General features: G+C 39.5%; 2 protein-coding genes across 8 annotated transcripts in view; one reads left to right on the top strand and one right to left on the bottom strand.

The window, feature by feature from the left end:
• Positions 1-25,523, top strand: part of UBAC2 (UBA domain containing 2) — a 266,972-nt gene that overhangs the window by 114,801 nt on the left and 126,648 nt on the right. For all 7 annotated transcript variants that reach the window (XM_058744182.1, XM_058744171.1, XM_058744155.1 and 4 more), the window contains 3 exons: positions 96-223; positions 2,423-2,542; positions 3,489-3,598. In XM_058744182.1, coding sequence (XP_058600165.1) covers positions 96-223; positions 2,423-2,542; positions 3,489-3,598 — 358 coding nt within the window. The remainder of the gene's footprint in view (positions 1-95; positions 224-2,422; positions 2,543-3,488; positions 3,599-25,523) is intronic.
• On the bottom strand, positions 9,966-13,921 carry GPR18 (G protein-coupled receptor 18). Its single transcript, XM_058744243.1, has 2 exons — positions 13,678-13,921; positions 9,966-11,178 (listed from the first exon to the last, which is right to left on the bottom strand). Exon 2 carries the CDS (start codon positions 11,143-11,145, stop codon positions 10,150-10,152), a length of 996 nt encoding a protein of 331 aa, XP_058600226.1. The 5' UTR covers positions 11,146-11,178; positions 13,678-13,921; the 3' UTR covers positions 9,966-10,149.

The following is a 25,523-nucleotide window of genomic DNA, read 5'->3' as shown; positions in this document are numbered from 1 at the left end:
TTCATTGTAATAGAAGTGAATTCTCTTACTTTTCACCCAGGTAGTTTTTTAAATCTTAGAATCAATCATTCTGAAAGAAGTTTTCTTTCTCCTAGATAAGGCCCCTCTGTCCAAGGGTCTTTTGCTGGTCCCCAGTGCCCTGTCCCTCTTGCTGGCCCTCCTCCTACCGCACTGTCAGAGGTTCTTCGTGTATGACCTCCAAGCCATCAAGGATGACTTCCAGGTGAGCTCTGTTCTACTGGCCCGTGGGAGGAGAGGAGATGGACCTTTTTCTTGACTTGCTATTTCTTTTCTGCTATTCTTAGTCCCTTGAAGCCTCTAAATTTTTAACAAATGATTGTTTATTAATATTCCATTAGCAAGTAAATTTTCTAGTTTTATATTGCTATTCAGGAAAGCAGATTATAATGAAGCAGTTGCAGTATATCCTTTTACTACTAGGCATGTCCCTTCTCACTTCTTACTCATGGAAATGCAATTTACAATTTCAAAAGAAAAAACAATGTTAAATCTGGGTTTTTTAAATCATTAGTATGCATTTTTAACATTTTTGGAAACATTTTCATACTTAACATTTCAAAATTTTATATTCAACGTTTGAGTATTGATCAGATGATTGAAGCTCTTCCAGGTCTAACAGATTGTGAATCTATGAAATACTTTTATAGTGGTGGTTATATCAAGTAGGAAATTTCCCTTGGGTTTTTGCTTCTGGGAAGAGCAGAACTCTATGGCTTTTGAGATTTATGGGCTGGTCTCATTGAAAATGCTGCTGCTGGGTCTTGTGTGTGAGTTGGGAGTGTGAAAGGGACGTTCTCGCACCAGTTCCAATGGAGGAGCTTTCCCCATACCACCAGGCAATTCTTGGACACCAATTAGGTGTCCTCTAATTCAGCCAACTCCTGATAACTGGCTGGAGATAGTGTCGTATCTCACGGGTTAAGGATTCAGTCCCACAAGGCTGCCTCCTCCTCCTCCACCATGCAAAGCCCAGATTGTTACCTGTGCTTCTGACCAAGTGGCAACAGATTAGGGGTTACCATGATCTCCCCTTTGGACACCAGATGCCAGTTGCAAGTCTAAATTGTTACTAGTACTTAAGACTGGCTGGCTTTAAATCAGAGGTTCCCATGACCCCCTCCTCAGGTTTGATTAATCTGCTAGAATGGCTCACAGAACTCAGAGAAACATTTTTACCTTTGAATTACTTGTTTGTTACAAAAGGATAGGATAAAAGACACAGATAAACATCCAGATAGAAGAAATGCAATGGGCAAGGGATGGGGAAGGGGCACAGAGCTTCCTTGGTCTCTCTCAGGCACCTTGTGCTCGCCAACCCGGAAGCTCTCTGAACCCTGGCCTTTTGGGTATTAATGGAAGAAGCTTCATTAAATCATTGGCCATTGGCAGTTGATCCAGATTCCAGCCCCTGCCTCTTCCCTGGGAGGTCAGAGGGTGGGACTGAGAGTTACAACCCCCTAATCCTGAGGTTGATTCCCCTGGCAGCCAGCCCCATTCTTAGGTGCATCTAAAAGTCACACATTGACATAATAAAAGACACCCTTTATGGCTTTCATCGCTTAGGAAATTCCAAGGGTTTAAGGGCTGTGTGCCAGAAATGAGAGTACAAGACCAAATCTGTATTTCTTATCATAAATCACAATATCACAGTGTTAGTGCAAATTATGGTATATAACCTACCACCTTTTCTTTGCTACATACTTGAATAGCCATTTTAAGCATAACACTCTACTTCTGGAACACTGAAACTTTTCTTCATAGTGGTATAATTAATACCTTTGCAAATGTTGGAGCTGTCAAGTTCCTCTGAAAGTCTTTCAGTTATTTATCCAAACCACTGCTTTCTGTTAGAATACAATACAGCCTCTGTATTGTTTCAGTTGCTATAATGCACTGGTTCTTGACCCTGGCTACAATCACCTGAATAAACTAACCCTCTCCCCACAAACACACGTACACACGCATGTACTCACATATACTGATGCCAAGTCCTCACCCTAGACCAACTGAGTTGAAAAATCTAGCGGTAGGCCTGGGCCTTGGTGTGCTTTTTAATAAGACCCCCCCAGGGGATTCTAGTGTATGGCCAGCCCTGAGAACCACTGTTGCAAGGGAACGGAAGGTCCCTTTGGCCCTCAGTTGGTACCTTTCTGATTTGCAGGATTGATTTGGTTTATCTGGCCAAGTAGGCAAAAGTCCCCTTCTGATGCTCCACTTTATGGGCATCTGTGCTCTAAAGGTGGCGACCGCCTACATGGAGGAGTTTTCCATTTGTGTGTACGTCATTATTTTTATTAAATTAGAGCATTGAAAATAAGCAGTATAAAGTAAATGTAATAAATTTGGTAAGGCAGAGATCTAAACAAATCTTACTCTTACTCTGTTTTAAATCCCCATTTAGATTTGGAGGTTGATATGTGGAAGAATAATTTGCCTTGATTTGAAAGATACTTTCTGCAGTAGTCTGCTTATTTATAATTTTAGGATATTTGAAAGAAGATATGGAAGCAGAAAATTTGCAGTAAGTTTTTATGTATTTTTCCTTTGCTACTTAGGTACTGGAAAAAAATGTTTTTGTTTTCTTACTTTTAAATAGTTTTATTTTGTTTAGCTTGGTGTTATTATTAACAGTTATCTTTTAATTATCTATCTGATTTGGAGCATGACTATTAACCAAGGAATTTTAATTTTAAATTTTTTTTTTTCAACGTTTTTTATTTATTTTTGGGACAGAGAGAGACAGAGCATGAACGGGGGAGGGGCAGAGAGAGGGAGACACAGAATCGGAAACAGGCTCCAGGCTCCGAGCCATCAGCCCAGAGCCTGACGTGGGGCTCGAACTCACAGACCGCGAGATCGTGACCTGGCTGAAGTCGGACGCTTAACCGACTGCGCCACCCAGGCGCCCCAGGAATTTTAAATTTAAGCCACTAACATAATAAAATGATAATGATAATAGATAATATCAGATGTGTGTGGGCAATAAAAATTTTTATTAGGATTCTGACTTTAATAACATTTTAATCACTTATTTTGCTTAATGGTTTGTATGTTACTTGTTAAAAATAAATCATGCTATAAATATCTATTTTTTTTACCATATTGGAAATTATGGAAGTGTTAATTCATTTGACCAATATGGCTTTACTCCCCTGTTCTGAAAACACTGTTCTAATAAAAACAAATATTAAAAAGTAATATAGAGCTGGTTCTAATTAAATAAATGTTAGTTTATTTTTCAAAGACTCCTTTCAACACCACTTAAAAATTTTTTTTTTAATTTACTTTTAATTTATTTTTTTAAAGTAGGCTTCACGCTCAGAGTGGAGCCCAATGCGGGGCTTGAACTCATGACCCTGAGTTCAAGACCTGAGTGGAGATCAAGAGTCAAACGCTTAGCTGACTGAGCCACATTGGTGCCCCCGGAAAGACTCCTTTCAATAATGTTCTTCCTGTTTTATTTTTAGTCCTTTTTGCTGGGTTCCTGGGTTTTGTCGGCCTTGGTTGACTTCATCCTCGTTGAGGCTGTGTGGTATTCCTTTGGTATTGCTGCAGCCGGGAATTTGCCTTCTGGATTGTAAGTAGCTCTCAAAGATTAGCTTAATAATTACTTAAATCTGATTTAAGTTAAGTTACTGTAAATCAGTAAAATAATATTTTAAACTCACAGATGTAGTAAAATTAATTTTATGGGTAAAAAAAATCCAATGTATACTTAGTCACATTTTCATTATGTTCTTGAAACAGAATCTGTTTTATAGTCTTTTTTTAGGGAATTTTAAATGAATTTCCTGTCCTGGTCCAGAAGAGAGAATTAATTTTGTATTTTTATCGTGAAATTTTGTTTGTAGATTTGTGAAGTAATTAAACACAAAAATACAGAATTTAATTAGATTAGGAAATAATTTGTCTGAAGTTAAGCTTCTGAAGAATGATGTTTTTAAAAATTTATATTATTTAGATACTTATGCCAAAGAGAAAGCAAAGTTTACAACTTTGTAGCCAGACTGCAATGTCTAACCTAACTCAGAGTTTGTATGTGTGTATGTATGTATGTATGTATGTGTGTATATATATATATATATATATATATATATATATATATGCTTTCATATTGTATTGATCTTCTTTAAAAACAAAACAAAAAAATCATTTATGAAGTAACTAGTATCTAAAAGTAGAGTTAGCACATATAGATAACCTTAGACTGTTGTGGAATTAAGTATCTGAGAGATGAGATACTGTGAAATAAAGATCAGATATTTAAAATTCTGTGGGTATTAACTTCTGCCTTATTTTAATTTAGATGCATGTTTTTGAGGACTGTTTGGATATTGTATATATCTTAATTCAGATTTGCTTTGCTTCTTTACATTAAAAATACAGCTAGTGATCTAAATGGCCTTCATGCATATGTTGTTACTATTTACAGTGTAGCCTTTATGGGATTTACTTAATTATAGTCATAGTCATTAAATGAGCTCATTAAATTAGCTATTTTAATAATGTGTGATTCTGAATGATATCTGAATGGAGACAGGTAAAGTTCTGTGTCAGAGTCAGATTGTTACACAGTTTTGTTGAGTTCCAGGGGTTGTAATTATGATCACACTGAGAGGTTTGAAGTGATTCTTCTGCTTTTGCAGACAATAGTGTAGTCATCAGGGATGATTCCATGTTGATTCAGAAAAGCAGCAGTGTTACTAAATCATTAGTTTTCCCCAAACATTTCTTATCTAGGCCAGTTCTTTTTGGTTCTTTATACAGCCTCCTGAGTTACGGAAATATATTGGAAGACAGCATGAATGTTAATTTTGCCATCACCTGAATGAGAACATATTTCTCTTTTCAAATCAGGAGACATTACAGTATGGCTTTTTAGAGTCTTGAAAGCTTTCTCAAACAGACTTCTTGGAACATAAATCTTTATTTCAACAAACTCTGTATTTTGTAAATACATCTTTCATTTGATGGTAGCGAAGCATCAAAAGCTCAGGAGAGGAAACTTCTCTTTTTGTTGTCAGCCTGCTTTATAATTTGCAGTATTTTTCACGTAACATCTTGTTACCCTTTTTCTTTTCCACCAATGCCAAATTTATCTGCACTCTCTACAATTCTTCATTTCTATTTAATTCTCTCTTTTTTAACCTATTATTAAAACTTCTCCTATAAATGTCACCAGTAACTAATTTTTTTTATTTTTTAATTTTACGTATGTATGTTTTTTTTTTTTTAATTTACATCCAAGTTAGCATACAGTGCAATAATGATTTCGGGAATAGATTGCAGTGATTTATCCCCTGTGTAACTGACTAATTTTTAAAAGCAGTGGCTTATTTTCAGTTGTTTTATTTGACCTTTCAGTAGCTCATACATGGTTTTGACCTCCCATTATTTCATGAACTAACCTACTCCCTCGAGCCCCAGCACACTGTTCTCTCCTGGTCCTTTTTGACCTCCTCTACTGCTTGCGGCTCACTCCGGGCTTTCTTGCCCACTCCCATGACTTCCTTCACAGTTAACATCTGTTGTTTGTTTCCCAGCTCTCTATTTCCAGTCCATGTTCCTCTCCTGACCTTGCTAGAGTTATATTTCCTGGTGCCTTCTACAACTCAGAGAAAATTTGTCCTGTTCTGGAGCTCTCATCTCTGGGCTTCCATCCCTGTTGACAGCATAGGGCCCGGGTCCTGTTAGTTCGAAGTCCTGTGTAAATCACTCATTCACCCCATCTTCTCTCCTCCTTCTGTCAGGTCAGTCTAAACTCAAATCTTTTCCTGCCTAGATTTTTGTAGCAATTCTCTAACTAGTCTTCCTATTCACTTCAAAGCATCCCATGCAATGTTGTCAGAAGTTAATCCTTCCAAAATGCAAGTTTGACCATGCCAGTCTTCCTTTTAAGATCCTTTAAATCCTCATTTCCTTCAAAATAAAAATCAGACTCCTCCAAGATGGCATCGCAGCAGCCTGGAATAGTGGGAATGCAGAGACTTTGCCATCAGATATGCCAGATTTAAGATTCCACCTGTCTCACGTTATTACGTGTGTGTAATCTAGAGCAAGTTACTTCTCTTAAGTTCCATTTCCTAAGCTCAGTTTATAGATGACCCTCGTGTAAATTGAGGGTCAGTACTGTATACTTCCCAGGCAGTGGAAAGAATTAAGTAAGCTCTTTCATGCAAACATCCTAGCAGTAACAACCTCACACTGATTTTCTTCTTTCTCTTCAAATCCCTCATAGTCTGGCCCCAGTCCTGTGTTTCAGGTCACTTCGTCAGTCACTCAGCTTTCTTAACATGCTGTGTATACGTACACTCATGCCTGCTTGGTTTTCTTTCTGCACCCTGCTGCCCTTTGGCATGAGTAATTGTCCTTTTATGTGTATTCCAATAACTTTATTAAGATCCCTAGCATTTATTACATTACGTTGTCATTGTCATTGTCATTATTACCTGGGCCTTCCATGCCATCCTTCTGGCTGTTTGAGGGAGGACTGGTTTTACTTGATGTACTCATGGCCTCACGTTCTGTAATGTGGAAGGGCTAGTCTTGATTACAGTGTAGCCCCACAAGACTATAAAGTAAGGTCTTTGAACCATAGGCCTGTACATTTCTTTTTCTAGTGCTCTGCATAGAAATTATACATAGCATCTGATACATTCTCATGAGTGTTGTTTGAAATTCAGAAAATGTGACCATTATGTTTTGAAAGTAAAGATAGGTCCATTAAAAGCTATGTATGTCAGATGCTTCTAGTACTCCTTGCCCATCACACACCTGTCCTTGTATACCCATTATTTTTTAGTTGTTAGTATTTACATGTGGACATTATATTGTTTCTCAGAATCAAATCCCTCCAGAATACGTGAGTTTTTACACATCATGTTAAAATGTATCTGATCACATCACTTAATAAAATTATTTTGTAATTGTGTTGTAGATTATTTAGTTTTACTGTGGAAACCATAACATACATTTTCACTTTGTATCAACAAAGTTTTTCACTGTATTTTTTTTTAAACTGGGTTCCACACCCAATGTGGGGCTAGAACTCATGACCCTGAGATCAAGAGTTGGATGCTCTACTCACTGAGACAGCCAGACACCTCTTTTGTTGTATTTTGTGCTCCCAAATTAAGTTCTTCTCATTGAGAAAAGCCATTGCAGAGAACTTGCCATTTAATAAATTATATAAGTGGCACTTGGCTGGCTCAGTCAGTGGAGCATGTGACTCTTGATTTGGGGGTTGTAGGTTTGAGTCCCATGTTGGGTGTACTTAAAAATAATATCTTTAAAAATAAAATTTAAAAATGATAAATACATAAGAACAGATTAGACTGTATAGTTGAGAGTAGGCTATGACTATAAACCTATAAACCTATACATAAGTTACAGGAGTTACTTCCTTTTTTCCAGAAATAATTATTTGTTTAAAGATACTTACTATCTTTAAGATATTTGTTAAGGTATCTTGCTCACTTGACTGTCCAAACCAAAAACTTCAAGTAGTTGTCTCTTTGTTGAGAAACTACATCTCAGTTATCACCTTGATTCCTTTATCTTATGTAGCTTTGAGAATGTTTATGTTCTGTGAGCTTGTTTGCTTTTTATTACTGAAAAATTGGTGGTTGACATAACAGGAACTTGGTTTGTAGGCCTGGTTCTTCAGCTGAGCAAGTCACCTAACCTCATTGGACTTTAGTTTCTTTATATATAAGACTAGAAGATCATCTAAAGGATCTTCTAGTATTAAAACTCTTTTTTATGATTAGACTCCTTTGTGCTTATCTTTTTTTAAAGAATATTAATTTACCCATGTTAATTATAGAAATCCATTTATAACTAAAGCATTTATTTGATTCTTAGTCCCAATAGGAGGTGATCATCTTAAGAGTAATGAAGGTGGGGCGCCTGGGTGGCGCAGTCGGTTAAGCGTCCGACTTCAGCCAGGTCACGATCTCGCGGTCCGTGAGTTCGAGCCCCGCGTCAGGCTCTGGGCTGATGGCTCAGAGCCTGGAGCCTGTTTCCGATTCTGTGTCTCCCTCTCTCTCTGCCCCTCCCCCGTTCATGCTATGTCTCTCTCTGTCCCAAAAATAAATAAAAAACGTTGAAAAAAAAAAATTTAAAAAATAAAAAAAAAAAGAGTAATGAAGGTGATTTAGCAGGGAGGAAGTTATGGCTGGCTTATTTGCGTACTTCCATAATATTTAGAATAATATACACTTTACAGATGATGGTTCACTTCCTTTTCTTTTTAAATGGGGAAGTTACGGGCACCTGGGTGGCTCAGTTGGTTAAGCGTCCAACTTCGGCTCAGGTCATGATCTCACAGTTCGTGGGTTCGAGCCCCGTGTTGTGTTCTGTGCTGACAGCTCAGAGCCTGGAGCCTGCTTTGGATTCTGTGTCTCCCTCTCTCTCTGCCCCTCCCTTGCTCATGCTCTCTCTCTGTCTCAGAAATAAATAAAATATTAAAAAAAATTTTTTTTAATGGGAAGTTACTTGGTTGTTACTTTATTAGGGGAAATTAAATGGCAAGGCTAGGACGAGAATCCAAGGTCCCTGACTTGTGCTGTTATACTGTGATACACAGCCCAGGAAAAAAAATCATTCTCCTATAGTGTGATGTTTGATCACGTAAGAAGCTTAAACTATATTGGAGAATGATAGTTCACCATACAGCAGAAATTTCATGTCATAGGAATGAACTTGGGTTATTGGGCAAAAACAGGGTCTCGGATTAGGTCTCCTGCATTAGTTGTAGGTAGAGTATGGTGCATGGTAGGCTCTCAGTGTTTACTGAATGACTATAGCCTGTTTCCAAAAGAAAAAAAATTCCGAGTAGGGGAGGGCTGCTGACACTTGCCTTTGCAGGCCCCTTCAGGTGATTGTTCCTGCTGATTTTGGTCTGTGGCAAGTAACAGTGATGGGTTGAACATAGTTGTTTGTGTAGGAATCCTGGAAGTTTGGTGTTTAGAACACAAAACGTTGTAAAATTTAGACCACCAGTCCTGAATATAGATTAAATCAAATGAAGCTTTGGTTTTGGTTTAATAAAATTATAATCTAAAAATTTTTTATTTTCAATGTTTGTTTATTTTTGAGAGAGAGAGGCAGCATGAGTGCGGGAGGGGCAGAGAGAGAGGGAGACACAGAATCCGAAGCAGGCTTCAGGCTCAGAGCTGTCAGCACAGAGCCTGATGCGGGGCTCCAACTCACAAACCACAAGATCATGACCTGAGCTGAAGTCGGATGCTCAACCGACTGAGCCACCCAAGTGCCCATAAAATTACAATTAAAAAAAAAAAAAAAGTCTTTAAGTTTATTTATTTATTTTGAGAGAGAAAGAGAGCCAAGAGCATGTGGGAGGGGCAGAGAGAGATGGGGTGAGAGAGAATCCCAAGCAGGCTCTACATTGTCAGCACAGAGCCCCAAGTGGGGCTCAAACTCACGAACCGTGAGATCGTGACCTGAGCCGAAATCAAGAGCTGGCCACTTAACCGACTGAGCCACCCAGGTGCCCCTAATCAAATTATAATTTAATAATTTAAACCATTTTGGGGGCACCTGGGAGGCTCAGTCTGTTGATCATCTGATTTCAGGTCAGGTCATGATGTTGTGGTTTGTGAGTTGGAGCCTCACATCAGGCTTGCCGCTGTCAGTGTGTAAGCGCATTGCCTGCTTCGGATGCTCTGTTCCCCTCTCTGCCCCTCCCTCACTTGCACTCTCCCCCCTCAAAAAGAAAATTTGAAGTATTTTGAAAAGAAGGTGGATTTTTTTTTTCCTACTGACTTTGTAGAAATCACGATTCCCTTGCATGTAGAATTAAATCCAAAAAGTTGTCAACTATGTATTTAGATAAGGCTTGAATATGAAATACAAATTGGATATTTTTCTCCCAGTAACTCAAGAATATGTTTTATACAAGTTTTGAAAATAAAAATAATGAGTTCATGAGAATACTTCAGAATATTTAATTATGTTGCCACAGTAGTAAGATCTCGCAAAAGTGTTATGTGTGGTTTTTTTTTCAGGAGGGAAGGGACTTGGTAGTATCATACAGAATATCCACTGGCCTTAGAGTAGTTAGTAAAGTGAATATAAAGAAATTAAAGACCAAAACCTTCTTTTCATTCATAACATTTCACTGTTGACGTTGCTTAGTGACCGTAAACTACCTGATCGGAAGCTTTTTCTGCGCACACTCCGAAGGTAATTGCGGTAGAGCATGACACTAATAACTCGAGCCTGAAATTGTTTTGAAACGATGTAGTAGAGAATCACATCCAGACAGGTGCTGAGGTTCATGAGGAAGGTGGTAAAGGCCCCCCAGGGATTGTAACTGTTCTCCTCCCCTTCCAGCATCAGGAAAGCAAAACAGATGTGGAAAGGCATAAAGCACACGAGCACCTGCACCACGAGTGTGATGATGATCCTTATAGACTTCTCCTTGACTTTTGGTTTCAGCTTAGATGTCTTCCCATGAAGGAGACTGTGAATAATGATCAAATAGCACCCAATCATGATGAACAGAGGAATCAAGAAAAAAAATATGAGCCGAGTGAAGTTCAACATGTTAATAGCTTTTAAGTGGATGATGTCAGAAATCTTCAGGCAGGTGGCGGGGGTGGAGGCTTTATCTGGGTCTTCATAGAGCAGTAGGAGCGGGATGGTGGTCGTCAGGGTCATTATCCAGATTCCCACACATGTTAGCACGGCTTTGCCTGTGTTTTTAAGTTCTTTGGCATATTTTGGCTGTACAATGGCCATGTATCTGTCAGCACTAATAAAAGCAAAAAGCCATAGAGCAATACTTGGATAAAACACCGTCAGAGCCCCAAGAATCTGGCAGAAGTACTCTCCAAATGGCCACTCGCCTCTTGCGTAATAAAACATCCGAAAGGGTAAGCTCATTATAAATATTAAGTCCAGTAATGCCACATTCATCATATAGATGGTTACAGTGGTTCTCTTCTTGGTGGTACAACTAAAAACCCATAAGGCAGTGGCATTAACAAATAATCCGATTATGAAGATACAGCTGTAGAAGACAAGGGCTGCGATCTTGTATTCTTCTGGGTGTGAGGTGTTATAAGGGCCAGGTTGAGCTTGATCATGAGGAGTGGTCATCTTATAGCTTGTTGGGGGAATGGCACCTAGAAACTGCAAAATAGTTAAGAAGAATAGGAGGAATAAAACCCTTTGTTGAAAAGTAAATGCTTAAAACTCTCATACTTGACTTGGCATGTCAATGGATTTTAACTGTGTGAGTATTTTATGTTGTAGAGACAATATATGTGTCTTAGTATTTATTAAGAAATTCATGTCTTAGATATTATTACTAATATGCACCAACCTATTAAAATGGTCTGGTGTGTTATAATGCACTGGCAAATTTATTTTTTCTCTCTGCTCACCTCGCGTCTCCCCTAAAAAATAACCTTTTTAAAAATGATTTTTTCCTGTAGTGTGAAATTGGGTAGCAAGTATTCTTATAATAAACATTCTTTGATTGGGACTAACTGGGAGAAGGCCATTCTGAATTTTGAAAATAGTTTGCTACTTTTTACCATTGTTTAAATATTTTGTGACCCAGGTTAATAATGTACAAATAATGAATTTTTACTCATTAAATATAGTCTTAATATATAAAATGTGCATTAGAAAACCAATATAAAGGAACCATGTAAGTATCTAATTCACAGGAATTCTCATTTGAGAGCAGGGACTTTTCATTGCTGTATTCCCACTGCTTATGAGCCCACCGGAAGTGCTCGATAAGAAAATGTTTGCTGAATTGATGGAGTGAAGGAAGGACCCACAACAGCTACTTTCCAGTATGTCAGTGAAGACTTGCTTGGTTGGTCATTACACCTATTTTTTTTTTAAGTGGAAACATTTCTTCATAGTATTACGCTGTCTCAGTTATTGTAGCTCTAGAAACAGCAGTGTTTTGTGCCACGGTCTACAGATCAGGAACCTCTTAGAACAATAGATAAGCTCGTTTTTAATGCACAGCTGGGAGTCCCTAATGCTGTCCTCCAGATGGTGTTTATTACCAGCATCCTAGAAGTGGATGTTGTTGATGTGCACGGAAGCTAGTGTAGTAGCTTTCCTGCCCTCACTCTATCTAGATACAGAAACTTAAGCATATTTGTCAAATTAAATGTAAAAAGGAATATCAGAGACAAATAGTTATTAATTAGAAGTCACTCAATAACTTTATGTGTATGCAAAAAGAGGACCCATTTCTAATGGAAAGGAGTTTAGATGTGATTGTAAATATCATTGATGGGATGCCCGTCAGAGTGAGACTTCGATCATCCTCAGTGCAACGTCAACAGCAGTGATTTAAAAATAAGCTCCCTTGCAAAGAAATGGAATCTTGTGGTCTCCCCTTGAAACATGGAGGTGTAAGAAAAGTTTCCTTCAGAAATGTCACTTTGCACAGTGGGCTGTCTCTGATTCAGCCCCGAGTCTCTCTTCAGTGAGAGCTGTGGGGGTGGTGAGCAGTCCAGTTAGTGGCATCATGGGCTGTTGATAATTTAAAATGAATTTGAGCAATTGCTGTGGACACATACAAGGTATGAGTTTGTTTTTCCGTTCCCACCCTCCCTCCCTTTTTTCCTTCCTTCTTTCCTTCCTTCCTGACTACAGCTAGTTTGCCAAGTATCTAAGTTAGATATGATTTTGGAATGGAATTCTGTGTATTAATAGCCTATACTAAAATTTCCAAATATTGGTGTGACTAGAATATTAATTTCTGTCAAATGAGAAAAGCACTACAGAGAGAAATTAAAGCTCCAGTATCATACAAAGAAGAATAACTTTGGAGTCTTGACTCTTATTTTTACTTTTCATTGTATTTTTAAAAATGGTAGCAATTGTAATGTAAATGAAAATTTGTATCTTTTTTTTCTCTTTTGATATTGTTTCAGGACTCACTTCCCTTGTCCTCATCCCTGAATTTTGTCACATAAATTTCATAGTTACAAAGCCTTTTTGAGTAAATCTTTTAGCTCTCGTTGGGCTCAAGCTGCTCATATGTCACCAACACTTGTATCCATTTGCTTAAGGTTGAAAAAACTACGTGTGATGCGTTGTTTTAAAGGCATTACCAGATAGGTCATGCTCTGTACACACAGATACATTTTTGGATAAATATTAAAAAGTGATTGGCTTTCAAGTCAGCATTTCAAAAACTTTAGATTCAGTGATTATCTCTAGTCTTTCTTTTTTAAAAAGCATTTGAGTACATTTTATGAAACAGTGTGACAACAGTGTGGAACCAGGTGACAAAGGCTTGTAAATATACTTAATGATTTATCATCTTAGCATGTTCCTTAAGTTGAAAAAAATTACATTTACTGTTAAATAAATCATTAATAATGCAGGAAGATGACAGCACAACCCATTTCAAGGTCCTTTGCCAACATAGTTTCCATAATGTATTATTAAAATGAGACAAATGATTTTGAAATTTAGTAAGTACAGCTTACTTTTTTTTTCTGTCACCACCATACAGATTTATTACAATATTATTGACCATGTTTCCCATGCTGTACTTTTCATCCCCATGACTTATTTTACACCTGGAAGCGTATACCTCTGAAGTATAGCATTACTTGGTGATAATCTGTGATGAAATTAAATGCTACTTACCTTCTGCCCATCAAAAGGCTGTGTTGGAGAGGAACATTTTTCATTATATCCAGTAATGTAAAAGAGAAATCTTGTGTTAAAATCGCTCTTTCTGGAAATGGTGTGTCTAAGAAATGCAGTATTTCTTTTGTCTTAGGCCCTTCTGTTGCTTCACAAACTTGTTTCAAATATCATGCCTGGTAAAGGAGTTGGTACTTGTTCGGCTGTAGTTGCTGCTTTGTCTCTTTCAGGAAGTAGTGTCTGAAATAAGCCTTTTTCAACTTATGACTTTACCCTGGATGTGGTTTCTCTCTTTCACAAGTGATTTGTTTATGAAGTCATGCTTAGCATAAGCTCCCTTTGAAATGATGGCATATATTTAAGAGAATCAAACAAAAAGAGGAAAATATATTTGGTTCATTTACTTTAATGTTTAAAGTCTGCATCATCTATTGAAAGAGAATGAGATTTTAAAAATATTTTTAGAGAGGCGGGGGGAGGCAGAGAGAGAGGAGAGAAATCCCAAGCAGGCTCCACACTGTTAGCACAGAGTCCAATGCAGGACTCCATCTTAACAAACTGCGAGATCATGACCTGAGCTGAAATCAAGAGTCCAGACGCTTAACTGACCAAGCCACCCAGGCGCCCCAAGAATGAGATTTGATGTTGACTAAGATGGGATTCATAGTGTAGCTTCTTCTCTTTTTAAGCTGTGTGACTTTGTCTAGTTACCTAATCCCTCTGAGTCTTTGCTCCTCCTTAGTTTCTGTACAGTTAGGATAGAGATAATACTCATCTGGTAGGATTGTGATGACTCTAAACCAGAAAAATCCCAAGTGTTTAACATAGTACCTGGCACTTAGTACTAATTTAGATATTCCTAAACAGAGTTAACCCTTTTCTACAAAGTTCTTGAAATCATAAAATATCCACTTTTGCTGTTAAAATATTTCTAAGTGGTTAAAATTGGAATCTCATTTATTTGCTTCTGCTTTGCATATACATTTATCCACATAGGTTTGTTTGTTTTTTGGTCCGCAGTACATCATATCCCTTTTCTGTCACATGGAAGTCTAGAAATAATTCCTTTTGTATAAACATTACTAAGAAATTTTAAAATTACTAAGAAAGGACTGGAATTCTTTAGTGGATTAATTTACATATTGGGAGTATTTTAATCTAGGAAGGGAAGTGAAACCAATGGAAAGGGAAGTGAGCAACCCCAATTGTCGCCTGCTTCATTACATTAAATTTTTTACTTTCTTTTTTCTTAAAAAAAAGTCATCATCTCATTTGCTTGTCTTAAAATTTTACATTATTTTTGGTTATGCATGATTTGTCAGGTTTTGAAACGTACATGAACTTAATTTTTTATTTTTATTTTTATTTTTTTAATTTAAGACAGTTTGAGGGCCCGTGTGCTTTTTGTCCTTAGATAAAAACTGTAGTAAGTCTGTGACTTGAGGGTGGATCAGCTCCTTTCCCTCTTCCTCTCGTTTCAATCATAGGAGGCCTGTTGCGTTTGCTCTTCTTGCCTTTCCCGTGCTGTCCTGCCAGCCCGAGATGCCCTTACCACTGCACTCCCATCTCTTGGCTTGGCCAGCTGTCGTTCAGCCTTCAGGTCTTAGTTTCGGTGCTGCCTTTTCCAGGAGATTTTCTCTGACCTCTGAAGCTGGGTCGGTTCTTCACCCCAGTAAGCTTCTTTAGTGCTTGGTATTTCCCCCTGTAGTGGCTTGTGTTTGTATTGTTGCTGAGTATTTCCTTGCCTTTTAACCTCCACTACATTGAGCTTTCTGGGGGTTGGCATATGTTGTAGATGTGCACGTGTAGCAAGCATTTAATAAATATTGGTTGAGGGTCACCTAGGTGGCTGTCAGTTGAGCATCTGATTTTTTTTTTTAATTTTATTTATTTTTGAGAGAGAGAGACAGAACTTAAGTGGGGGAGGGGCAGAGAGATGGAGACAGAATCAGAAGCAGGCTCTAGGCTCTGAGCTGTCAGCACAGAGCCCGATGCCGGGCTCAAACACACAGACCGCGACATCGTGACCTGAGCCAAAGTCAGATGCTTAACCAACTGAGCCACCCAGGTGCCCCGAGCGTCTGACTCTTGATTTTGGCTTGGGTCATGATCCCAGGGTTGTAGGATCAAGCCCTGCATTGGGCTCTGTGCTACACGTGGAGCCTGCTTGGGATTCTCTCTTTCCCTCTCTCTCTACCCCTCCCTCCTCGCGCTGTGTTTAAAAAATAAAATTAAATTAAAAAGTTTAAAAAAATAAAAATATTGGTTGAACATGTGACTGAAACAGTAGTAGGTGAAGAAATGGGAGTTTTAAGGGAGTCGTGGGTGGATCACTGAGCCCAGTGATGGCATCAGGGACACTTTGGCCAACTTATGGGAGGGAACTTGCCAATCACAAGGCAGATTTGGAGACTCAGGCACTGGGCAGTGACCCTCCTCTCCTCTCTGTGACCCCTGCAGTGCTTCATCATTCTCTGTTCCTGGCCTTTCCTGGCCCTTAACAATACCTTTACGCTAGAAAAGTCTCACAGTGAAAAAAAATGCCCCCAAACCAATTGGCAACAAGTTAACAATGGATCAAGAATTAAGCTTCCGTAGTGTCTAGCTCGCTTCTTTAATACTTGAGCCTTATGAGTTTTTTATTCAGATAGAAGAATTTACCTCATTCAGGGACTATTCACGCAGCTATGATTTCCTCACTTATTTCGGAATAGGAGTGAAAGAGAACTTTTTCACCTTGCAAAAGAGGGATTTCACATATCCTAGGGGATTCACTTCCCTTCATTTTATGAAATAGTCTTTTTCAGTTCCATTTTTGAATTCTGGTTTAGATGTTATAAGCCTTCAGTGAGTATTTTAGCACTGGAGCCCAGGTTTTGAGCGAATGTAGTTTAGTTAGGCCAATTTCATATAGAAAGGATGTAGTTATTAGATTTATACAGTAAATCCCTATAAAACATGCTCTGCATTAGAGGGTTGTCTATACCACAGAATTGTATTTCCTGTTCTTGACGTATTTCTGTTTATCACAGCACGTGTAAGGGGGAGTCTTGTTCTTTTTTTTTTTTTCAATATATGAAATTTATTGTCAAATTGCTTTCCATACAACACCCAGTGCTCATCCCAAAAGGTGCCCTCCTCAATACCCATCACCCACCCTCCCCTCCCTCCCACCCCCCATCAACCCTCAGTCTGTTCTCAGTTTTTAACAGTCTCTTATGCTTTGGCTCTCTCCCACTCTAACAGGGGGAGTCTTGTTCTAATTGCGTACCCCAGTATTGCAATGAGGGGATCACTGTACTTGTTTGTTTTTCCCTGTGTGGGTGACCATCAGGCCATTGCTACAGAAGACTGGGGTGGATAGTGGATAGCCTGTCCTCAAGAAGAGGGTTGTGAGGGAAGTGAGGGGTGCTCTGAACTAGTGCGGGGGGCGGGGGTAGCTCTTACTGTGTGGCCTTAATGGTTTCCCACTTTGAGGTTATGGAATTTCTGTTCCCCTACCTCTCTCTTTTTCAAACTTGTATCTAACAGACTTCTTTGGCTTTTTGTTTGTTTGTTTGTTTGTTTGTTTTTTGTTTTAATTAGGGAGCTATATCGAATAGTGTTTTCTGGATAAAGAATATTGAGATACTATTTGTCTAAATCTGTTTTTAAGAAAAATTTCAGCACCTTACAGCCATCCTCCTTTTCTTTTGATTCCCTAAATTGTATTATAAATTTAGCAATTCTCAAATTCCTTTTCCCTGGCAACTTTTGTGCAGTTTAAAAATTTTACAGACATATAGACAGGTAGTTACTTACAGCAAACAAATTGAACCCAGAAAACCAAAGTGGTATATAATTCTAGGTAGAGTAGATCTAAATCAGCAATGAAAGTAGAGTTCCTTAAAGATGTTAAGGATTCTCTCACTTAGAGGATCTTAGGAGAAGGCTGCTGCGTGACAGTGACATTAGTCCTGGACCTAGTGAAATCCTGCAGGACCCCAGGCCAAGAGTTGGCAGTGTGACATTTCACTAATTGACTAGAGTTCCAGTTGGAGTCCTGAGGACAGCTGATTGAGTAGAACTCTGTGGTTATCGTGAGGTACATAGCGGCCTTCTATAGACTCTGGTCTCACAGTTAAAGGAAATAGTGCATTCCAGCAACCGGGACCTCTTGGTCATTGATGGTGAGAGTTTAAATTTGGAAAACCGTTGGTTATTAAGTAGTAAAATGAAGATACATATACCCTATGACTCAGATTCCACTCGTAGGTAGAAATGCATGCTCCTATGTATCAGAAAACCTAGATAAGAATGTTCATAGTAGTATTATTTCCAGTAGATGTAGGAACAACCCCATTGTTCAGCTATAGAATGGATAAATCAATTGTGTAGACATACAGGTGAATGCTTTTTACAATCAGAATGAATCCTATAGAAGGTGCGTGCAACAACGTGGGTAAGTCTTACGTATACAGTGTTAAGTGAAAAAAGCCAGACATGAAGGAATTTATATTGTATGATTTCATTTATATGAAGTTCAAGAAGCAGACAGAATGGAAATAACATGTTTTAGGGATTCATGCTTAGGTGCTGAAACTTTCTGGAAGGTTATGAGAGCCTGTAATTTGAAGGAGGGCACACCGGGAGAGATTCCAGGGCTGGCAAGTTCTGTTTATTGACCCACCTGCTAATAACCCTAGTGTGTGTTTTGTGGTGATTCATTAAGCTGTATATCTTTGTTTTGTCCTTGTATCTGTAAGGATATCAATAGAAAACATTTAAAATAAGTCAAGGAAAAATAAAGTAAGGTTAGTCAAGGAGTGCTTGTTTGTAAGGGTCTCATGACAAAAGAACGGAGCTTTATGAGAAAAGGGGAAACTGGTGGGACTTTTGCCTTGTGCTCGCCCCGCTCAGTCCCAAAGAGATCCAGCGAGGGGGAGGTTACTAGAACCTGGAGGGAGAAGCCCCTTATAGTCAGCTGTCGGGAGAACAGTAATGACTTTCTGCTGAGGGACAGTAAGCCTGAGGGAACCACGCCATAAGTACCCCAACTCAGGCTTCTCTTCACTTAAACCTGCTGTGAGGCCCCATTAGCAGAACACAGCAGAAGCTGGGGGTAGGGGTGGGGGGTGCCTTGAGCCTTGGGATGGAATCTGTGCCCTCGGCCTCCTGGGCAGAGCAGGATGGAGAAGGGAATAGAAGCATATGGATTTTCCAGGGTGTGCTGCACTTTTTTGTATGTGTGTTACATTTCATATTCAAAAAGGTTATTTTCATTTTTTTTTAATTAAAAAAATTTTTTTATTGTTTGTTTATTTTTTGAGACAGAGACAGAGTGTGAGCCAGGCGGGGGGTGGGGTTGGGGAGGGGGGCGTATGCAGAGAGAGACAGGGAAACAGAATCCGAAGCAGGCTCCAGGCTCTGAGCTGTCAGCACAGAGCCCAAAGCAAGGCTCAAACTCATGAGCTATGAGATCAAGACCTGAGCTAAAGTCTGACGCTTAAATCGACCGAGCCACCCAGTTGTGTCTATTTTTGTTTTTGTTTTTAAAAAAGCTTGAGCTTTGACTTGGCAAAGAATGGGTTGACTGTCTCTGCCTCTTGGAAGCTGTTTCTAGGAGTAATTTTTTTAAACACCTTGTCTCAGTTCTTACCTGTGAATCATCTCATTCGTTAGAGCTTATGGTTTTAGACACCAAAATACTAGTTCTCTTGGTCTCTCTCCTGCCTGAGATGTCTCTTTTTTTTCTTGGTGGCGCATATAAATTTTTCCTGGGAATTTTCAGACGAGGAGTGGTTAGTATGGGAGCTCTGCCTCCGCCACTAACTGATTAGTTGAGTTATCTTAAAAAAAAAAAAAAGTTTATTTCTCTGTTTCTCACTCTCCCCACCTGGAAGAAAGGGGATGTGGGATGAGGCTTTCTGCAAGGGTCTCCCACCTGCGGCACTGTACAGCTCTAAGACACTCTTCCCTCAGCGATGAGTCATTTATCTTGGTCTCCCTCTGAATTTTTGTAGGCCCGCAGATGAGAGATGTGGACCTGGGGCTTTGTGCCCTCACATCTCTGCACGGAAACCTCAATGTGTCCGGGATTAATTTGGGGAAACCTCATCCCAGAGAGCCTTGAATGTGTGTGTAGATAGATGCCTGGGGCCTCCTCTGAACCAAAGCACCCAGAGCCCCAAGGGGTCCTGCACATTCCTGGCCTTTGCCCTCTGTTCATGCCTTGTGTCGTGGTGGTGGTTTTCAGTGTGTGTGTGTTTGACTCGTTTTTCCTTTACCTTTAGGTTAACTTACTCTTCTGAACAGATTTTATTTTATTTATTCTTTACTTGGTTATCCATTTCTAGGAGATTGTTCCATGGTTCCAGCTGATTTGCTTATCTGTTTCTACCTTTCTCCTGTAACCATTCCTTTTATATGCAGCAGACAGGAGGTGCGGCCGTGAGAACACGCCAGGTCCACACTGCCCTCTCTCAGTCACTTGGTCTCCTATTCTCTCTGAGAAGAGCTGTCGTTCTTGATAGTAGAGAACCTCTTGGAGGCATTATAATCAGCCTGCAGAGGAAGACAGAAAAGTTGTGCGGGCTTTTGTTTCCTTGGTAATAGAACTGCACTGATCTGGCTTACTCAGAAGAGCTATTTGCCAGAACTCTTTTTCTTATGCTGAAAAATTAATGTGGCCCCAGTGACAAGTCAGTTACACTTTTGCATTGATGTTATCTTCTTATTGCTTATATTTTCACATGGATAGTCTTGATGACCTTTGGCTCATACATCCTCTTGCCATCAGCGAGCCACATGGTGTAAATAGAATCTTAACAGACAAGAGAAGGAAGTGGGTGCTACCACCCTCAGAAGGCAGCCAGCAGGGGTGTGTGTTGGTACCCAGGGACACAGACTCTGGAGCTGCTTCATCCTGCCTCTTCTCTTCATAGTCCTCGGAGGTTCTCAGAACTGGGAGTTAAAGGTGCCTGATGTCTGTGCTTACGGTTGTGAGGCTGTTTTTCCCTCGATGGCACACTCCTCTCTCGTATTGTTCATCACGTTTTGTGTGTGTCTGGCTAACAAGGACCTGCCACATCCATCTTCAGGGATTTCAGAGCACCTAACAGACTGCTTCACAATCAGGGCCCTTAGTAAATAGGCTGTTGATTTGATTAGTGTCTATGTGTTTATTTTTCTGTAAGAAAGAAAACTATGCATGTCCCCAGAATTGAATACCTCATGTTTCTATGATCACAAAGACATAGTAAGCCAAAGAATGAGACCACAAATGGTGGAGTACCAGCCCTGGGGTCAAACTGTTTGAGCAGGAGAAATATTATTAGAGTATCAGAGACATCCTTGCAATTTACTATTGGAGGAGAACCGGCCCAGCTAGTAGTGCTGGAAGTAGTGTTAGATCACTCCTGTATGTCATTCTGCCTTACAGACCCACATGGCAAGGCTCATCAACAAACTCTGTACTTTTACTGCCCCCTAGAGGTGATTAGCTGGCTTTGGGGTTCTTCACTTTTATCTGATCAGAAGTCTTGTTGAGATTGAAATAAAATTTTTAGAAAGCCGTTAATCGGTAGAAGGTAATGAAAATATTTTCATGCTAATTTCTAAATATTCCTGTATTGGGTAGTATTCAGTAGTGGACATGTCCTCATTCCTCTGATAAAACATTTTTGCTTATAGACCAGATCTGCCTTCATCGCAGTTTTTTTTTTTTTAGGAAACCATTTTCCTCTGTAGAACATGGTATCCCTGGGCGAGGGCCTTGAGAAGATTCCATTTTAAATGTTATTTGTGCCTGATATTCTACTAAGAGTTCAACATAAAGGTGGCCTTGGAACAAATTTGATATGGTTTCTTAAATGTTTTAATTGCAGGAAAATGAAACAACATGAAATACAGTGCAGTAGTGTTAAGTACATTCACGTGAGGAGCAACCAAGCTCCAGAACTTCTTTCCTCCTCCCAAACTGAAACTGTGTACGCATTAAACAGCAACTCTCATCCCTCCCTTCAGCCCCTGGCAACCGCTCTACATTCTAGATACCTCAGATACCTCATGTAGGTGGAATCCTACATGTTTGTCCTTTGTGCCTGGCTTATTTCACTGAGCACGATGTCCTCAAGGTTCATCCATGTTGCAGTATGTGGCTGAGTTTCCTCCCTTTTTAAGGCTAAGTACTATTCTGTTGCGTTACAGCAGATTTTGTCCATTTGGCTGCTGGTGGACACTTGGGTTGCTTCCACCTTGTGGCTCTTAGGACTAATGCTGCTGTGAACATGGGTTACAACTATCTCTTCAAGACCCTGCTTCCAGTTCTTTTGGGTATATACCCAGAAGTAGAATTGCTAGACTATATGTTAATTCTATTTTTAGTTTTTGAGAAACCACCATACTGTTTTCCATAATGGCTACACCATTTTGTTTCTACCAGTAATGTGCAAGGGTACAAATTTCTCTACAGCCTTGTCAACACTTGTTATTTTGTTTTGTTTTGATAATAGTGATTCTAATGGGTGTGAGGCAGTATCTCATTGTGGGTTTGATTTCCATTTCCCTGGTGATTATTGATGTTGAACATCTTTTCATGTGCTTGTTGGCCATTTGTATGTCTTCTTTGGAAAAATGCCTATTCATGTCCATTGTCCATTTTTTTGTTTGTTTTAGTTTTGAGAGAGTGTGAGCAAGGGAGGGACAGAGAGGGGGGACAGAGGATCTGAAGTGGGCTCTGTGCTGACAGCAGTGAGCCTGATGTGGAACTCCAACTCCTGAACTGTGAGATCATGACCTGAGCTGAAGTCGGACGTTCACCTGGCACCCTTCCATTGTCCATTTTTAAATCAGTTTGTTTTTTGTTGAATTGTAGGAGTTCTTTATATTTTCCAGATAGTAACCCCTTATCAGATGTATGGTTGCAAATATTTCCTCTTATTCCGTAGGTTGTCTTTTTACTCTGAGTGTTCCCTGTGATACACAGAAATTTTTTTGGCTTGGTTTTAAGTCTGTTCATTTTGTCATATTCTCATGTAAGGATTAATTGAAAAGCTTTAAGTTTTTAAATGGTAGGGTAGGGTAGATTTTCAAGTAAAATCCATGTGGTTTTAAAGGACCTTTCCCAGTGATTTAATCTGAAGAGTACCTTGAGTATTTAACATCTCTCCATCATCCAGGAGGGTGTAAAATAGGGTAGGCAGAAACCAGCTGTGCTCCAGAATTGGCTTACTTCAGAGCCTCCCACTTGCTAGTGCCTTTTTCTTATGCTCTGAGAATTGTTTGTCTCTGCTATTATAATAATATGAAAATGAAGAATAACATTTACCTTCTTACAGTGTTCTTGTTCTGTGCTTGTCCTGACTGATGTTTATCCATGATTGCTTTAAAAATATAGCATGTCTGCTCATCATATTTTCAAATTACAGAAGCTGGGAAGATGTTTTAGTATCTTTAGGCTAAGCTCTTGTAACAAAGAAACTCTGAATGCAGGGACTCAGGGAACAGATATGTTTTCTCTTTGTAACATACCTGGTAGGTAAGTGAACTCTGTTCTAAGAAGTCATTAAGGGATTGAGGTGGTGGGACTCAGTCATCCTCCAAGGTGACTGTCAATGTTTCCATTTCTAGCCAGCATTGAGGAATTAGAAGGGAAGTCCAGGATGAGGGATTGCTTTTTCACCAGGTGCTTTGGAAATTGTAAATGTCACTACTGCTCACACATCACTGGCAAGAACTTGGTTATGTAGTCGCACCTAGCCATAGGGGAGGCTGGGAAACAGTCCTTAGCAAGGCAGCCAAATCCCTAGAGATACTTGGGATAAATGGGTTTTGGGGGGAACTGCTGGTCATGTCTTCAAAGAGCAATAGCTATGACACATTAGCTGGTTTAGCAAACTGGAGTCATGGGCTCAAAATGAACATATAAAACACTGAAGAGAGAACATCGGGTTTTCTGTTCAACCTATAGAAATCAACTGTGGAGCACTGAATGTCATAATTGTTTTGGCAGTCACGTTTGGAAAAGCCATGGGAAGCCAATGAAATAGCATCAAGATGTGACTGCCAGTTAACGTTTATGTACTTGTAGATGCCATGCGTGGTATTCCAGGGCAACAAGTATGGATCTGATGGTCCTGGTCGACATCAGGAATGGGTGAGGAAGCAGACCTGCCATGTGAGAAATTGTTGAGAGAGCAGGAGAGGAGAAGGTGGGGGCAAGAGAACAGTCTTCAGTTACTGGCTGCTTTATGAACGTGGAGTCAGGGGCGCCTGGGGGGCGGGGCTTGGTTGGTTGGGCATCCAACTCTTGATTTCGGCTCAGGTCACAATCTCATAGTTGTAAGATCTAGCCCCACGTCGGGCTCCACACTGGGTGTGAAGCCTGCTTAAGATTCTCTCTCTCCCTCTCCCTCTGCCCCCCTTCTCAAAAAAATGCAGAGTTAAAACTTGGGGGCAGAGAAATGGCCAAGGGTGAATTAAGACTACAGAGGGATGTTACAGGAAGCTATTGGACTTGGTAAGCAATAACTCTGGCACTCACTGTCTCAAGGCAAAGTGATTCTCTTGGGAGGTGCTGCACTTTGGACACTGAAGATACTCTAGCAGTGAAAGCACGGGGCAGGGCTGTTGTCTAGAAAATCCACACACTGAGTAGGTAGCAAGAATGAAGTCCCTGTGAAAGCCCTTTAAACCCTGAGCATCTCTGATTCCATGTTCTTCTTTACTGTGGGGTTCATTGCGTGCACACCCTCCCCCCCCCGGAATATTCATTTAAGAGTAAAGAAAGCCAGTCATTTGTGACAATATGGATGGACATTGAGGGCATTATGCTAGGTGAGATAAGTCAGACAGAGAAAGATACTGTATGATCTCACTTATTAATGTGAAATTTTAAACCAAACAAAACCAAGTTTATAGATAAGAGAACAGTTGATGGTTGCCAGAGGCAGGGGCCGAGGGGGTGGGGAAAATGGCTCAAGGGAGCCAATAGTACAGACTTCAGTTATAGGATAAAAATAACTCCTGGCGATAGAATGTACACCATAGTGATTATATTGCAGTGATATTGCACATCACTTTGGCAGCACATACACAAAGATCAGGAGGGTACAGAGATTAGCATGACCCCCATGCAAGGAAGACACACAGATTCATTAAGCATTAAAAAATACTATATTGCATATATCAGAGTTGCTAAGAGAGTAGATCTTAAAGTTCTCATAAGAAAGAAAATTCTGTAACTATATATGGTTACAGGTATTAACTAGACTTGCCATGGTGATCATTTTGCAATACATATGACTACCAAATAATTAAGTTGTGCATCTGAAACTAATATAATTTTTATATCAGTTCTACCTCAATAAAAATAAAATAACAAGGCCATAATTCAGTGCAATATAGAATTATTACACTATTGAAATAAACTGTAAAATGAAAAGGGTCTATTATTTTTTGACATAGTCTGAATGGTTGACTTGACTTTCTTATGAGCAGAGAGTATTTAAAATTTTTTGAAATATATACTTCCAGAAAATATTTATTTTTTTCAGTATATGAAGTTTATTGTCAAATTGGTTTCCATACAACACCCAGTGCTCATCCCAAAAGGTGCCCTCCTCAATACCCATCACCTGCCCTCCCCCCCACCCCCCAATCAACCCTGTTTGTTCTCAGTTTTTAAGAGTCTCTTATGCTTTGGCTCTCTTCCACTCTAACCTCTTTTTTTTTTCCTTCCTTCCCCTCCCCCATGGGTTCCAGAAAATACTTTAAAAATTCTTAAAGAGTGGGCACCTGGGTGACTCAGTTGGTTAAGCATCCGACTTTGGCTCAGGTAATGATCTCACAGTTGTGAGTTCGAGCCC

This window comes from Neofelis nebulosa, chromosome 1, assembly GCF_028018385.1.
Source record: "Neofelis nebulosa isolate mNeoNeb1 chromosome 1, mNeoNeb1.pri, whole genome shotgun sequence".
NCBI lineage: Eukaryota > Metazoa > Chordata > Mammalia > Carnivora > Felidae > Neofelis > Neofelis nebulosa.
The sequence above is the reverse complement of the archived record's forward strand: the minus strand, read 5'-3'. Positions and strand labels throughout refer to the sequence as shown.

What these genes read in the sequence shown, in the direction of transcription:
- GPR18 (XM_058744243.1), bottom strand. Translation starts at nt 11,145, where the DNA reads ATGACCACTCCTCATGATCAAGCTCAACCTGGCCCTTATAACACCTCA.